The sequence below is a fragment of the Danio rerio genome, chromosome 9 (genome assembly GCF_049306965.1).
Source record: "Danio rerio strain Tuebingen ecotype United States chromosome 9, GRCz12tu, whole genome shotgun sequence".
Taxonomy (NCBI): domain Eukaryota; kingdom Metazoa; phylum Chordata; class Actinopteri; order Cypriniformes; family Danionidae; genus Danio; species Danio rerio.
Window position 1 is genome coordinate 53,732,501 of NC_133184.1, and position 17,500 is coordinate 53,750,000.

The 17,500-nt window shown below is 38.0% G+C and overlaps 1 protein-coding gene across 5 annotated transcripts in view; it reads left to right on the plus strand.

The window, feature by feature from the left end:
- The window catches only part of rbms1b (RNA binding motif, single stranded interacting protein 1b), a 447,127-nt gene that overhangs the window by 404,192 nt on the left and 25,435 nt on the right, over positions 1 to 17,500 (plus strand). For all 5 annotated transcript variants that reach the window (XM_073913292.1, XM_073913289.1, XM_073913288.1 and 2 more), the window contains exons 5-6: positions 14,816 to 14,973; positions 16,624 to 16,703. In XM_073913292.1, the coding sequence (XP_073769393.1) occupies positions 14,816 to 14,973; positions 16,624 to 16,703 (238 nt within the window). The remainder of the gene's footprint in view (positions 1 to 14,815; positions 14,974 to 16,623; positions 16,704 to 17,500) is intronic.

A 17,500-nucleotide genomic window follows, 5' to 3' on the forward strand; every position in this document is an offset into this window, starting at 1 on the left:
TTGTGTTGTCCACATGCTCCTCATTTATTTCACTGTCTGAGTGTGTTGTGTGTGAGCTAGCTCTCTGTGCATGAGCAAATGGGTTGTGTCGCATTGCAATTGGTTTTTATGTCACATGACTTATTTAGGGCTCAATGTTAAGGATTTACCAAATTCATCTCTGACCACACCAAAAAGAAATAATTATTTCTTATAGCCACATTTTAAATGTGTCAAAACAAGCAAATATATAGCTGTATACATGCACTTTTTATTAAAAACATACCACGAGTGATACTGAAAGGAGATCATGTGCCTGAGAATAATTCAAACGAAACCACTGACTGCTGCTGCTGCTGCTTACAAAAGCTGTGCTGCTTACACGAGCATCGCTTTTTGTCTAGTCTATTTCAAAGAGAACCGCTCGCACCAGTTGCGCTTCCTCTACACAATGTTGTTTTACGCAAGTAAACGGGCGCGCACACGCTTTTTAACAGAAGCATCACGTCACCTGTGCGCACAAGTAATCATCCTCTCATAAGGTATTCACCTGCTTTTGCTTGCGCGAACACAGTTATTTTTGTCAGTAGTGCTGCTTCTCGATTCAAAGATCACATTTGCACGCATATTGGCCCATCCTTATTGTCGAACCCTGCTTTAAGAAGACTACAATGTAAAAATTATTTCCAACCTGCCAAAGTGGCTAGTGGAGGTGTCTGTCTAACCCGCCAAAGCTGAAATCTACCCGCATTTAGCGAGTTGGCGGGTGTTAATGTAAAGCCCTGGTTATAAATACAGAAACCTTGCATGTAATGGCGCACACACACCAATAGACCCAAGTCTATTCATCATTTAATTTTTAGTGTTGTAAATGTGCCAGAATGTGTAACCTGGTGGTAAAATCAATCTGCTGCATCTGACGCTATTGTCTTTGATATAATGTAATCACCCCAGGGTTTGCAATCTAATAGAACTAGTAACTTTAAGCAACTATAGTAACTATATACAATAGTATATAGTATCTATAAATGACTTTTTTTCTCTTCAGTAGGTTATGGATAAAACATGTTAATTCTTATGGTTTACCCCACCCCCCCACCCCCTTATTGTCCCGCGACCCCTCGGGGGGTCCCGACCTCCACTTTAAGAACCACTGTTTATTTCCTGTGTTTTCTTCTTTTTGACGTCTGTGCACGTGCAAAAGTCATGTATTGTGTGTGCAAACTAATGTATGTGTCTACTTCATGCAATATTACTTACACTGCATTGCAATCTCGATTCAAAGATCATATTTCCACAAATATTGGGCCATCCTTATTGTCGAACCCTGCTTTAGGAAGACTACAATGTAAAAATGATTTTCAACCTGCCAAAGTGGCTAGTGGAGGTGTCTGTCTAACCCGCCAAAGCTGAAATCTACCTGCATTTAGCATTTAATACAGAAACCTTGAATGCAATGGCGCACACACACCAACAGACCCAAGCCTATTCTTCGTAAAAATTTTTTTGTGTGTATTTCAGTGCTGTAAATGTGCCAGGATGTTTAACCTGGTGTTATAAAATCAATCTGCTGCATCTGACGCTATCGCTGTGTCTTTAATATAATGTAATCACCCCAGGGTTCGATCATCAGAACTATTAACTTTAAGCACCTATAGTAACTATATACAATAGTATATACCACTGGTCACCAAACTTGTTCCTGGAGGGCCGGTGTCCTGCAGATTTTTGTTCCAACCTTAATCAAACACACCTGAACAAGCTAATCAAGGTCTTACTTGGTATACTTGAATCATCCAGGCAGGTGCGTTCAGGCAAGTTGGAGCTAAACCCTGCAGGGACACCGGCCCTCCAGGACCGAGATTGGTGACCCCTGGTATATACAGTGTTCAACGCTAAGGATTTTTTCTACTCGCCCGATTGGGCCAGCGGTTTGGATTTTTACTTGCCCTGCAAATATTTTTACTGGCCCACCAAAAAAAAAGTAAAAGTTAATAGCTATTTCTTAGCCACTTGTTTTAAATATTGTCAAAAATGTGTTTCATTCTAACCAGAATTTAAATATTTTAAAAATGTTAATTATTGTATAATGAGCAAATCGTCGTGCTGTACCCACATAAATGTCTGCTTCCAAGACATTCTTTTAAGCCTCATAATGTGATGTTGCCGTCACTTTGCTGTACTGGTTTTAACCAGGTTACAATAAACAACATGCTCACAACATCCAATCAGATAAGAGTAACCGAAATAATAAGGTAGCATTTAAAGGCTTAAAAGCACAAACTGTTTCTCGATTCTAAGACTGTATTCCTACGAAATTGACAAATAGTCGCAGGCAAATTTAACATTTTGTGACAAGGCAGCACAGATCGGGTCAGTAACAATCCTGTCTACTGTCATCGGGCAGTCCTTATTGTTGAGCCCTGATATAGTAAATATAGATGACTATTTTTCCTCTTCGGTAGGTTATGGATATATGGTAATTCTTAAGTTTAAAAATAAATAAATAGATTTTAAAAAATGACTAAACCCCCAATACCCCCCCCCCCCCCCCCTCTCTCTCTTTGTTGTCCCACGACCCCTCGGGGGGTCCCGACCTCCCCTTTGAGAACCATTGCTGTTTTTTTTCTTTTTGACATCTGTGCATGTGCAAAAGTCATGTATTGTGTGTGCAAATTACTGTATGTGTCTACTTCATGCAATATTACTTACACTGCATTGCAGTCATGTGGTTTCATTAGGTCTCATGTTTAATTCAGCAGTCGTCTTTTCATTAATCATAAGAGAAATTGCATTTTGGATGCAAAGATATTGCATTCATCGAGTGCACTGCATATAGTATCACACACCATGTTTTCTGTTGTGCACTGCATTTATTTTCCATCCAGATTTTCTATGCATATAAAAACCTTACCTAATGTTCACATTATACACACTGTATAGCTCAGGAATAGTAATACGCCATTCTGCATTCTCTCACTCTCACATATGCCCATGCGTTCTCCTTCACACATACACACTAGGCGTTTTCCTTCCCTCTCACTTTCTCTCGTGCCATCTGCGTCTGACACACACTTACTCCACACACATATTGTGTGCTTTTTCTGTCGAAGTCACGTGGAGTTCATGTAGAGTAAATTGTTAGCAGGTGACGCACACATGCAGGCACACACACAGGCACTGTTTCCTGCACAGCTCCACACTGCTTCATACTAGTCTGCTGTGATTTTCATATTTCATAATCATGTTGTACACGAGTCTATTGTTTGTCTTTTTAATATATACACTCCCTGACAAAAGTCTTGTCGTCGATCCCAGTTGTAAGAGCAACTTGACCTCTAGTTGATTATTTAGAGAAGTGGCAGAATGAATCATCTGTTGAGCTGCATCCCAGTCATCACCAATACTGCAGAAGATCTACTGGAACCAGCATGGGCCAAGATTCCCACAGAAATCAGTCAAGTTTGGTGAAGGAAAAATCAAGGTTTTGGGGTTATATTCAGTATGGGGGTGTGCGAGAGATCTGCAGAGTGGATGGCAACATCAACAGCCTGAGGTATCAAGACATTTGTGCTGCCCATTACATTACAAACCACAGGAGAGGGCAAATTCTCCAGCAGGATAGCGCTCCTTCTCATACTTCAGCCTCCACATCAAAGTTCCTGAAAGCACATACAGCAGGTTTACAATTACAATTACAATTGTACTAGTACGAAATCAGATTGGAGATATCTGCAAATATATTATGACTAGTCATATTCCTCCATTGACTTCCATTTAAAAATTTGCAGATATCTCTAAATGAGTTTTGACTCGTCAAAAATCCAATTCAAGATATCTACAACTGTAATTCGACTATTAGTAAATTAATTGGAGATCTTCAAATATATTTGTAAATATCTCTAAATATGATGAATTAAAGACATCTCCAAATGTATTATGACTAGTAAAAACTCAGAGATATCTCTAATTACAATTGTGACTAGTCAAAATTCAGTTAGAGATATCTGCAAATATTTTTCAATGAAAGTCAATAGAGGAATATGACTAGTCATAATATATTTGCAGATATCTCCAATCTGATTTCGTACTTGTACAATTGTAATTGCAGATATCTCTAATTGTTATTCTGACTAGTCGAATTATAATTATGACTAGTCAAAGAGATATCTCTAAATATATTTATGGAGTCAGAACAAAGATTTAAATGCTAAAAAGGCTTGCCATAGAGAGCGCTTCACTGAACAGAGCAGCAGCGATGACGTAAGCGTGCCGAGGCCCGATATGGTGTGAGCGCGGGCCGTCGGGGGAGACGGGAGGGGGGAGAAGCGTGCTTTGGCCCGGTTCGAGGCAACTGTACCTAGTGTGAGTACGGCCTAAGTGTGAGGAGGCCCTAACAAAGTTTTTATTGAGAGAATAGCTGTGTTTATGTGCCTTATGAAGGCTGAAAAACCGCATCAATTTGTTTGGAGCCGTGTCTGAGTCCACTGCATCTTTTCAGATGTGCACCCAGCACCTCTCATAAACTGCTCCAGAAACTTAAGCTTGATGATGGAGGCTTTCAGCGATGCTTCAGACTGAGCCGAGCCCAGTTTGATGGACTGTTGTCGGTGTCGGCAGGAGGATTTTGCCCCAGGACACCCAACAGGCCCTACGTCATAATCACGGCCCCACAAGAGCAAGCTCCTGATTGGTTAACGTTGCGTATAGTCCATTGAAGTTCAGATTTTCAAGATCGAGTGATTTGAGCTAAACGTGTGATGCGCGTTTTTTAAGCACGTAAATCGTGCAAAACACTCAACTCGCACCACTTCAGTCGCGTGAATCGTGTCATTCGTGCGTATCGCACCGCAGGATGTCTATTTGTGTCCCTGCATTGACTTAACATGTAAATCACTCGCGCTTGACTCCTCTTCTGCATCTGGTGTGAACGCAGCATAAAACTTTGATCCAATTTGTGCAATTTTGACAACTGTCGCTTTAAATTCAAATGAGATTGTGCTCTATTTAAGAGCTAGCTACAGAGCTACAAATGCCTGTGTGTCAGCATAGTGGCAGAATTAAAACAGGACTAATGTTTTCTGTGTGTAAAACTGAACATGTGTGCGTCAGTAGCTATGTTTCCATCCAAAAATGCGAATGAACTTTGTTCAAAACTGGATTATCGCATAAAAGACGTGCGAATAAAGCAGTGTTTCCATTCAAAGCGAACAAAATCATCACTACCTGAATAACTGCCGCCAAATATCAACAGTAAAAACTGAATTTACTGTGATAGAAGCGGAGTCAATCTTGTCTTCATTTAATAAATAACTTGCGCCTCAGAAGGCAAATCCTGACACGCAGTGAACGTGCGGTGGTGTTTGAAGGTGCCAGGCGCGGAGCACAGACTCTCTTGATTCTGAAGGTCATTAATAATATAATAACATTAATACTGAAACAGTTCAGGCGTTGTAGAATGACCAAAACAACAGTTCAGATGGATTACAGTATGTTCAGCCTGCTGGTTTGGCCATTTACAAACATTTTAATCATCACATGATCTCTTATCACAAAATCGCACGACACTTTTTAATGCGCATGCTGAAATATGTGCGGTAAAAGTGTTTTCATCGTAGATGGTGCGCAACTTTTCTTGTCGAATAAAAAGTTTATTCTACTCGGTCATGCCAATAAGTTTTTTATGCGCATTTTCAAAATGTATGCGTGTAACCCTGCTGGTCCTACGCCACCCAACCTGCTCCGAGCTGGTTTTGAACTGGCAACCTTCCGCATGGGAGTCGGTTGCTCTACCAAGGAGGCTAAAGACCATGGCCTCTAGCGTCTGTAGCTAGAGCACCTTTAGAGGTCAGAGGAGTGAGGTTTACCTGCACAGCACACACTAGCTGGCCTCCGTTACATGCGCATCATGGCGTTTCCATCAACCGTTTTTTATGCGCATAAAAATAGGTGGATGGAAACTAGTGATGGGCCGTTCATTTAAATAACATTTTAGCAAATTGAACCAAATGAACGAAACGACTCGAAAAAATATACGATGAACGAGACTCAAAGATCCGAGTCAGTAAAATGATCCGAACTTCCCATCACTAATGGAAATATAGCTAGTGTCTCAGATAAAAGTCATTAATGGAGACTCCTTTGTTTATTTTCAGAGTCCTAAAACTCCACATTTATAATCCTCTTAGTTGCTGATGGCGGACTGCTGCTTCTCACTCAGGGCTGTTTATGCAAATGAGGGAGAGATGGTCACTAGTGGGCGGGGCTTTCCCCCTCTGATGACACATACAAAGGGAGAATGTCACTCAAATTGTTTCTGCAGACTGTTATCATCAAATCTGATTATAAAAAATAGAATTAATGAATGTTTACCATTAGATGCTGACTATATTTACACACTGTTGACACACAACTGTGTATAAACCGCTTATAAAAAATTATTTTTGCATAATAGGCCACCTTAAAGATACAGAATAACACACACACATGTTGTTTTGATGTCCTTCAGGGTGGATCAAGCATTATTTAGGGTAACTCGCACCCTGTCTTTAGGTAGTTACTGCAGTTCTGGACATCACTGCTCCTGATAGCTCCATTTGTATGTTTAAACACTGTCTTTAATGACTGTTTGGTTTGTTTCTCTGGGTTCGGCCCTCTGCCATTGTTCCCTAATGGTGCTCTGCTGATTTCTTCTGTCAGCGTATTACTTGAGTAATCCAGTCCCGCCTCTCTCTTGTCTTCTTTTTGTTCTGCTCATTTTCCCTCCGTCTCTTCGGGGTGGAGATTGAGCGCAGTAGGATGTTAATGAATATTAATGTAGCGGCCCTTTTGTCCCCTGGGAGACACACACACACTCTTTCTCTCTCTCTCTCTCTCTCTCTTTCTCGCTCTCTCTCTCAATTCACTTTATGGGCTGACATACATGGGTACATATTGCCAAAATGTACAGAGCAGGGTAAAAAAAAGTCAATATAAAATAAATATATATATATACAGTTGAAGTCAGAATTATTAGCCCACCTGAATTATTAGCGCCCCTGTTTATTTTTTTTCCCCAATATCTGTTTAATGGAGGGAAGATTGTTTCAGCATATTTCTAAGCATAATAGTTTTAATAACTCATCTCTAATAACTGATTTATTTTATCTTTGCCATGATGACAGTAAATAAAATTTTACTAGATTTTTCAAGACACTTCTATACAGCTTAAAGTGACATTTAAAGGCTTAACTAGGTTAATTAGGTTAACTAGGCAGGTTAGGGTAATTAGGCAAGTTATTGTATGACGATGGTTTTTTTCTGTAGACTATCAAAAAAAAAAAGGCTTAAAGGGGCTAATAATTTTGTCCCAAAAAATGTTTTTAAAAAAATTAATAACTGCTTCAATCTAGCCGAAATAAAACAAATAAGACTTTCTCCAGAAGAAAAAATATTATCAGACATACTGTGAAAATTTCCTTGCTCTGTTAAACATCATTTGGGAAATATTTAAAAAAAGAAAAAAAATCAAAGGGGGCTAATAATTCTGACTTCAAGTGTGTATATATATATATATATATATATATATATATATATATATATATATATATATATATATATATATATATATATATATATATATATATATATATATATATAGGAAATTTCACTCCCAGTGTGTTTATTTTAGAGATAAAATATTGTCAGAAGCAAAGAGTAAGTTGATAGCTGATTAATTTCATTTTTGGACAAGCTAAACTTGTGATTTATGTCATTAGGAGAACTAGGATGAGGCAAATAACAATAGTGATGATAGTAATATTAATAATAATAACAATAATAATGTTAAAAATGTAAAGAAACATATGCATTATACACACTTTGGCATGGGACGATAACCGTTTTCAAGGTATGCTGCGGTCTGGATAGGTCAAGGTTATAAAACCTCTAATATTTTCTGTAATACTGCTCTTAAGGTATGTGTAAGATTTTTTTATTTACGTTTCAAGAGTTCACACTTAGCTGATGATTGTTTATAAAGCTTGTTTGGCACGCTGTCCCGGGAGAGAGCGCTGAGCTCATAAGATCCTCGAGCCCGGGGCTCCCTCTTGTTGCAAGGCGAGAGGGGAGTTTGAGCTCAGGTAGATCTCGAGAACTCCCCTGCTGTAGCTAATGAACAGATAGTGATTGGGGAATCATAAATTAAATAATGCAGAGCCGGCTGCGAGCAATCAAAAGCACGTGATCTTCTTGAAATTAGTTCATAAATAAACTTCACTTTTTTTTCAGCTTTTTAGGAAAACAGTATCGCCAGCAGGAAAAAACATCCAAAGATGCTATTTTACATTGTGAAGAAATCTGGTTTTTGAAACTAATGAAGACAGCAGCCTGACATATTTACTTCTACAAAATATTTTAAATGTTTTTTAAAAATATAATATATTGTATTCAAAGGGAAAAAGTTTTAGTTTTAGTTTAGTTTTAGTTTAGCCGAGAAAAAGGAGGCGGAGAACCGACGCAGTTTTAAAATTTTTATTAATAACAGTCTCCTCACGGAGACTGCCGTCAAACTGAAAGCAAAAGTAAAACAATATGCCCGGGCCCGGTCCTCTCCCGGCTTCCTCTGCCATCGTTCCTCCTTTTATGGTCCAGAGCTCCTTCCGTGGGATTCGAGGGAGGTGCGCACCGCAGGTGTATCCACTTACGCGGCGTCCTCACTCCGTTCCCACGGCTCTCGGCCACGCCCCCTCGCCACAAAGGCCTTAAAAAAATTCACTGAAATATGCTGTTGTGGGTCTTAAAGACTTTTAAACGCGTCATAGTTTTTAGTAATTGTCCATGTAAAGCTATGGCCAATCAGTACAACCTACAAATCCATCTTAAAAAAAAAAAAAAAAAAACGTTTAACAAAATTAACATTTATTAACTATTTAGCAATATGGGTTAATTGTTCTTCTTACATCCTCATAATAACATTAGTTTAAAAGTTCTCCATGTTTTAATGCATACATTTATGTGTGCATAGAGGTTGTTTATTATAGCTTTTAAAACTTGGAGACATTCTGATTGTCTTTAATTTAATATTGCTACATTGCATTTGTGAGAAATATTCTGTTTTGGTTTGATTTTCAGAAGACTTTTAGATTAGTATGTCATTGTGGCCAGGGCTGGCCCGTGGCATAGGCAGTATAGGCAAATGCCAAGGGCGCCGTACATCCAGGGGGGCGCCAGAAATGAGCGCGGTTAATTTGGTTTTGTTTTCGATATTCCTGACACACATTCAGTGATAGACGGCAATAACTCAACCTCTTACCCTAAAAAGATCTAAAGTGTGTTTCCTACAAAAAGACAAAGCTGGTTCTGTTTCACAGCTGTCTTTTTCTTTTATTCACTCGATATAATGACCACTGCTCCCTTTAAGCCCTTGCAATATGCGTTGAGCCGGGAGAGCTCGCACTGAGCGGAGCTCTCAGTAAGGGACTGTCGGAAAAGTGCTTCTGTTTTTTTGGGGGGTTTTTTTGTGTTTTTTTTTTTTTTTTTTTTTTGCTCCGTCCTGCGTGTTTATTATTTTAAACACAACAAATTTTCTCTTAAATGAGCACAAACATTTACTAAAGTAGTCGAATGCTTAATTATAGGATTATAGGGAACTTACAGACGGGTGTATGCCTTTTCAAATCATGTCAAATCAACTGAATTGACCACAGGTGAACTCTAATGAAGCTGCTGAAACATCTCAAGAATGATCAGTGGAAACAAAATGTGCCTGAGCTCAATTTAGAGCTTCATAGCAAAGGCTGTAAATACTTCTGTACATGTACTCTCTCTCTCTCTCTCTCTCTCTCTCTCTCTCTCTCTCTCTCTGTCTTTCTCTCTCTTTCAGTGAAAGACTGGGGTCTTTATTCAATTTATTGGAGGTTATTTTCCTTTCTGTTGATGAGATGTTTACAAAAGCTGTGTTTGTGTTTGGTTTTAAATATGGAAAGAAAGAAAAAGGAAAAGGGCGTCTGTTAAATTTTATATTAGGACAAGCAAAAATGGATATATACATGAGTAGGAGGCACAAGATTTTGTATGAGACCAATCATAAAGTTGAACTGATTTTTAAAGGGCTTATCAGAGTAAGAATAAGGCATGATTTTAATTTTTATTTGTCAATGAACGAGTTGGACAAGTTTGAAGACATGTGGAGTGTAAAAAATATGTTGTGTTGGGTTGAAAATAATGTATTGATTTTTGAAGAAAATATAGTGTGATTTTGAAATGTGTTTGTTTAAAGCAATGAAACATGTTGTAGTTTAAAATTTTTGTATTAAATAAAAGTGTATTCAAAATTATCTTTTTCTCTCTCTCTCTCTCTCTCTCTCTTTCTCTTTTTTTTTTGTTATTAAATTTTCTTTCGGGTCAAGCAAAAATGGCAATTTATGACACTAGAAAAATACAAGTTGAGCAAAACTCAAGTGGCTGTTTAAAAACTTTTTTTTTTACCTTGGTGAAATCCAGAATTTTAATTGATTTCCAGTATTACAAAACAATGGGTGATCTTATGTGTTTTAAAAAAATTTGGTGTTACAAAGGAGTTTTATGTCAAATTTGTGATGAAAATTTAGAGTTTATGATTTTTTAGGCTGTTTTTAATTTTTATGTGTAACATTTGATTGTATAACGTCTTTAAAATGTTTATTAAAGGCGTGTTGAAAATTCAAATTCTCTCTTTCTCTCTCTCACTCTCTCTCTCACACTCTATTTCTGCTGATGGAAGGGAAACTACAGCAGGAAATCAGTCAATGTTTCACTGCACAGAATGGATTGGGGGCGTCGGTTAGGAGCTGCATGCAAATGAGCTGCTCATCAATATTAATGCTTACCCTTTATTAGCCTGGGAGTCAACAGTGGTAGACTTGTTTTCACTTAAACCTCATTTATGAATTTAATTCACCTGTACTCATGTATTTACATATCAGCTTTGCTGTATAACAGTTCAGTTTGAAGGAATAAATATAAAGCACTGCTGGTTTTCTGCTATGCTTATAATGGTATTCAGTTGTGTTGTGGATTTTTATTCTTCATCTTTATTAAGCTGCTTTGGGTTGCTGGTTCGAACCTCGGCTTGGTCAGTTGGCATTTCTGTGTGGAGTTTGCATGTTCTCCCCATGTTGGCGTGGGTTTGCCCCAGGTGCTCTGGTTTCCCCCACTGTCCAAACACATGCGCTATAGGGGAATTAAAAAAACTAAGTTGGCTGTAGTGTATGAGTGAATATGTATTTGTATTGCATTTGGAATCTTCGTTAGAGGAACTCTATAACTTCTGCCTGACTTTAAGATCCTTTTGACCCAATGTCTTGTTCCACACACACTCTATTAAGCATTTTGTGTATTTATTGTATTCTGCTCTCGAGGTGTGAGTGTTTTTGTAATGCACTTAGGTTGTGTAAGTAGTGCTTATTGACGGGCAGGTGTGTATGGTCAGTGATTGCTGTTGTCAGATCTGCAGGTGTTCGTGCGTTAACTGATAAAGTGTGTATAAAGTGTGACGGCGCTCTGGAAGTGTGTGTGTGAATGATAAGATCTGTAGGACTGAGGTGGTTTTACAGGTGTGTGTGTGTGTGTGTGTGTGTGTGTGTGTGTGTACGTGTTTTTGTGACGTATCAGGACACAAATCTGTATAATGACATAGGTATGACTAGGGTTGTAACGGTATGAATTTTTTACGGTATGATAATCGTCTAAAACAATACCACGGTTTGACAGTTTCGCGGTATACGGTATGTTACAAATGTTACAAAATAATAGAACAGTGAAGCAAATTTGACTTTTTCCAAATAATATATTTTCAGTTACTATAAACAACACCACTTACAATGAACAAATAAAAAATAAGAAAATAATAAATAATGTGTCAAAGTCCAAATAAAGTCCAAATAAACATGGTGCAAATCCTCAGTAAAAAAATAGATATAAATATTTACTATACTATATATAGTTACATAACGAAACTAGATTCAATATGGAACATCCTTAGGTTTTATGTGCCAGCATGGATATGGTTGTCTGTGGATATGGATTTGGATATGGTTGTCTGCAATGCAGACAAACAGCTGCACCTTCATTTGCGTCTTTTGACAACAGCAAGAGCAGCAGTTCGTCTTTGCTGTGTCACTGTTTTGTCATGTTTCTGTGCTGCTGTGCATGCAAAAGTACTTAGTATGAGAATTATTTCATGCAAAACTTTTTTTTTTTTGCGTTTTATACATAAATGTATGCCTATCTCTCATTCCGTGTTGTTCAAAAAGCTCAGTGTTGGTCCACAAACAAAAGCGAAACCTATGCTTATTGGTTGTGATATAGCGAGTTTGAACCAATCTGGGCATGGAGGAGGGACAATGCATCAATGTATCATGTCTGGTTTGTCCGGAGACACAGTGACGAGCGTTTCTTTGTCAAATCAGCGTTGTCAAATTTTGATGACGTAACCGCACTGATTCCGGAGCCTCCTGAGCCGCGAATGTTATGTGATACAGCACTGGAAAGCTGAGATTCTGTTCTTTATGCCAATCTTTGAATCTTATGAATCGGATCAGCGGATCAAAAGTTATTAAACATTTAAGAGCAATACTTATTTTTAGCCGCGGGCGGCTGTCTCGCTCTTTAAGGGTTAAAACCGTTGATATGCAATTGTTCATGGTATGATAATCGTGCACGTTCAAATCGTGGTAGACCGTCATACCGGTATATTGTTACAACCCTAGGTATGACACGGGTATTACAACAAGGAGGTGAAATATTTTCTCATTTCTCAAAATGCTTATAAATCCTACAGAATAAGTTTAATCTGAGAGTAAAGCTGCACACAGTCTCCTGTGATGGTTGGGTTTAGGTTTGGGGTGGGGTGAGGGCAATGCAATATACAGTTTGGACCGTATAAAATGAATGGAAACCTACAGTATGTAATGTCCCCACTTTTCACAAAAGTGTGTGTGTGTGTGTGGGTTTCTTTGTTCAGAAGGGAGCTTTAACACACTTTTAAACAAAACCTTCACCAAGTGGTTCTGCAAAACAATGTTTGCCTCTGCTTTGCACACCTTTTTGAATATTCAAAACAGTTTAAGTTCTTAAGTTATTATGCAGAAATCATTTTGAGGCACTTTGATCTATCCTAATTTAATTACTTAAGAATTGTAATCCATAAACTGATGACAAATTACAGAAAGAACTGTGATTCATGTAACCTGTTAGATTTTATCTTCTAAGTACTGTGCTGGGTGACACGGTGGCTCAGTGGTTAGCACTGTGGCCTCACAGCAAGAAGGTCACTGGTTCAAGCCCCAGCTGGGCCAGTTGGCATTTCTGTGTGGAGTTTGCATGTTGTCTCTCATGTGTTGGCGTGGGTTTTCTCCGGGTGCTTCAGTTTCCCCCACAGTCCAAACACGTGCACTACAGGGGAATTGAGTAAACTAAATTGTTCATAGTGTGAATGAGTGTGAATGAGTGTGTGTGGGTGTTTACCAGTACTAGGTTGCGGCTGGAAGGGCATCGATTACATAAAACATATGTTGAAATAGTTGGCAGTTCAATCGGCTGTGGCGACCCCTGATTAATAAGGGACTAAGCCGAAGGAAAATGAATGAAGTACTGTGCGACAGCATTTGGTGACTTTTTATCAATTGATTTAATTTGAATGATTGTATTTTTGGTAGAAATTGTTTATTAAATAAAACATTATATATTAAAATAAAAATTGTGTTCGAAATTGTTTGAATTTGTCAACAACACAGAGAGATTTGCGAAGGAAAAAAACAAATGCAAAGGTTAATAAAACATTAGTAATGCATTTTAAATGTAAAATATATTTAGAACATGTCTTTTTAAAATATATGTTATTGAGTTTTTTTAGCATTAATTAATAATAGTCTGTTATTAAATAATATTTATTAATATTAATAATAATTAAATAATAATAATAATAATTAAGTAATGATGATGAAAAAATTAATAATAAATAATAATAATAACAATAATAATATAATGGTAATATCAATATTTATCATATTTATTCTTTTTTTTTTTTTGTCCATTGTTACCTCTCCCAGAAGCAACTAACCTTTTTTATTTTATTTAGTTGTTTTATCCTGAAGGGCACCTATTTTACCCCATTTTACAAGATGTAAGACAAGCCTTTTGTTTCTCCAGAATGACAGAGTGTCTCCTGTAAAGTTTAATCTCAAAATACCCATCAGATAATTTATTATAGCCTCCAGAATCTGCCCATTTTGGTGTCTGAATACACTCATTCATTTATTTTCTTTCATGTCGGCTTAGTCTCTTTATTAATCAGGGGTTGCCACTACGGAATGAACCGCCAACTTATCCAACATATGTTTAACACATTGAATGCCCTCCCAGCTGTAACCCAAACACCCATACACTCTTGCATTCACACATATACAAACAATGGTTCGATTTAGCGATCTTCTTGCGACCTTCTAGAGTATATATATATACTCTATAATCTCATACACAATATATTTATTTGTTTAAATAAAAAATTATTCAGTTTTTATTTTTGCACTCTTATTATTGACTCTAAGCCAAATAAAATAGCAGTTCGATAATTTTTGTCCATTTTTATCTCTCCCAGCAGCAAATAAACTGCCTTTTAATTCTTTTTATTTCTATTTTTGTTTTATTGAATTTTATTCTAGGGCATATTTTAATCATTTGCTTTCATGCTTAGAATAATACCGCTATTATTTTGACACTCTAAATAAGTGATTGTTGTTTTTTTCTGTGAGTTAAAAAAAAAAAAAGCACAATATTCACCATTTTTCCCACTGTTTTTCTCTCTTTCTCCCAACAGCAACAAGAGCAGGACCCGACTAACCTGTACATCTCTAACCTGCCGTTAACCATGGATGAGCAGGAGTTGGAGGCCATGCTGAAGCCCTTCGGTCAGGTCGTCTCCACACGAATACTCCGAGACACCAACGGGGCCAGTCGAGGGGTCGGATTCGCAAGGTGAGGGTCCGCATTTCACAAATATTAACTGAATTCCCCCTTAATGACTACGTTTACATGGAAATCTGCAATCAAATTAGTTTCCTTAATCTGAATAAGACAGTAATATGATTAAAGGGGAAGTGCTTTTTGGAAATTTGCAGTGTGTGCATCCAGTCGCAATAAAATGGAGTGAGAAGTCCTACATGACGGTAATAGTTTGATTGCAGTGTTTACATGTCTGCACTGCACTTCAATAATGCCACTAAAGTAAGAATACTCCACGTCTTAATTCCATTTCTGTTTAGTTCGATTAGGACTTTAGTCAGATTAAGGTCATCAAAAATCTCTGTCTACATGGTCGACTCTTAATCAGAGTATTGTCTTAATCGCATTAAAGTCAGAGTACTGGTGTCCATGTAAACGTATTGTTGAGATCTCAGATCAGCACTGTAGCCTGTAGGGGGAATCAGAAGTGCTGGAAAACCCCTGGCTTTCTGCCCACCGCGACAAAAAAAACAAACACTTCAGACCCTCCCATGATCCTTTAAGATATAGCTGTGTATCTGACATTTCAGCATGGAAAAGCACTGAACTCTCTCAACTCGTCTTGCTGCTTTTACGACAAGTAAAAACTTGATTGCACTTAGTGTTTTATCTCACGCACATTTCTAGGTGAAAAACGATATAGAAAATGTTGATCTGTTCAGAATAATGTGTTTTGAGAAGTGCATTTCCCAGAGATCAATAATTTAAATACTAATGAAACTAAATACTCTGTTTATTTGACTATACTAAATATTATAAATTGTAATATATCATTATTATTATTATTATTGTTATTATCATTATTATTATTATTAAATCATTCATTTTCTTTTCGGCTTAGTCCCTTTTATTAATCCGGGGTCGCCACAGCGGAATGAACCGCCAACTTATCCAGCAAGTTTTTACGCAGCGGATGCCCTTCCAGCCGCAACCCATCTCTGGGAAAATTATTAAATGTTATATATACCTATTTTTATTATTAATAATTATATTGTTATTATATTGGGTAGTTTCCCGGAGATGGGTTGCGGCTGGAAGGGCATCCGCTGCGTAAAAACTTGCTGGATAAGTTGGCGGTTCATTCCGCTGTGGCGACCCCGGATTAATAAAAGGACTAAGCCGACAAGAAAATGAATGAATGAATGAATATATTGGGCAGCACGGTGGCTCAGTGGTCAGCACTGTCATCTCACAGTAAGAAGGGTGCTGGTTCGAGTCCCGGCTGGACCAGTTGGCATTTCTGTGTGGGGTTTGCATGTTCTCTCCTTCTGGTGCTCCGGTCTCCCCTCAGTCCAAACACATGCGGTACAGAGGATGATCGATGAAGTCAAGAGTGCGTGTGTATGGGTGTATCCCAGTACTGGGTTGCAGCTAGAAAGGCATCCGTTGCATAAAAACTTATGCTAGAATAGTTGCCAGTTCATTCCACTGTGGTAACCCCTGATAAATAAGGGACTAAGCCAAAGGAAAATGAATAAATGAACAGACTAAAGAGAACACAATTAATTTAGTAATGTAATGCATGGAGTTTTGAAATGATCCTCAATATCTACATCTGGCGCTAATGAAGAGATTGATGTTTCTGAAACGTGTGAACCTATAATAAATAATATATTTCTGCAGGATGGAGTCAACAGAGAAATGTGAAGCCGTCATCTCTCACTTCAATGGGAAGTTCCTCAAAACACCAGCTGGAGTTATGGGTAAGTTCATGTCTGAGTGAACTTTAATAATCATCTACTTTAATAGAATCGTTTGCAAAGTCTTTGTGTTTCCATCCTCAATTTGGCTCCAAACTTATGAGACTGACTATTAGGGCTGCAAAATTTACATCTGATATAGCTACACTCACCGGCCACTTTATTAGGTACACCTTATGGTATCAGGTTGGACCCACTTTTGCCTTCAGAACTGCCTTAATCCTTCATAGCATCGGTTCAACAAGGTACTGGAGATATTCCTCTGAGATTTTGCTCCATATTGACTTGATAGCAACACACAGTTGCTGCAGATTTGTCGGCTGCACATCCATGTCTCCTGTTGCACCACATCTCAAAGGTGCTCTATTGGATTGAGTTCTGGTGACTGTGGAGGCCATTTGAGTACAGTGAACTCATTGTCATGTTCAAGAAACCAGTCTGAGATGATTCACGCTTTATGACATGGCAAGTTATCCTGCTGGAAGTAGCCATCAGAAGATGGGTACACTGTGGTCATAAAGGGATGGACATGGTCAGCAACAATACTCAGGTAGGCTGTGGTGTTGAAATGATGCTCAATTGGTACTAATGGGCCCAAAGAGTGCCAAGAAAATATCCCCACACACCATTACATCAACACCTCCAGCCTGAACCGTTGATACAAGTCAGGATGGATCCATGCTTTCATGTTGTTGACACCAAATTTTTACCCTACCATTTGAATGTTGCAGCAGAAATCGAGACTCATCAGACCAGGCAACGTTTCTCCAATCTTTTATTGTCCATTTTTGGTGAGCCTG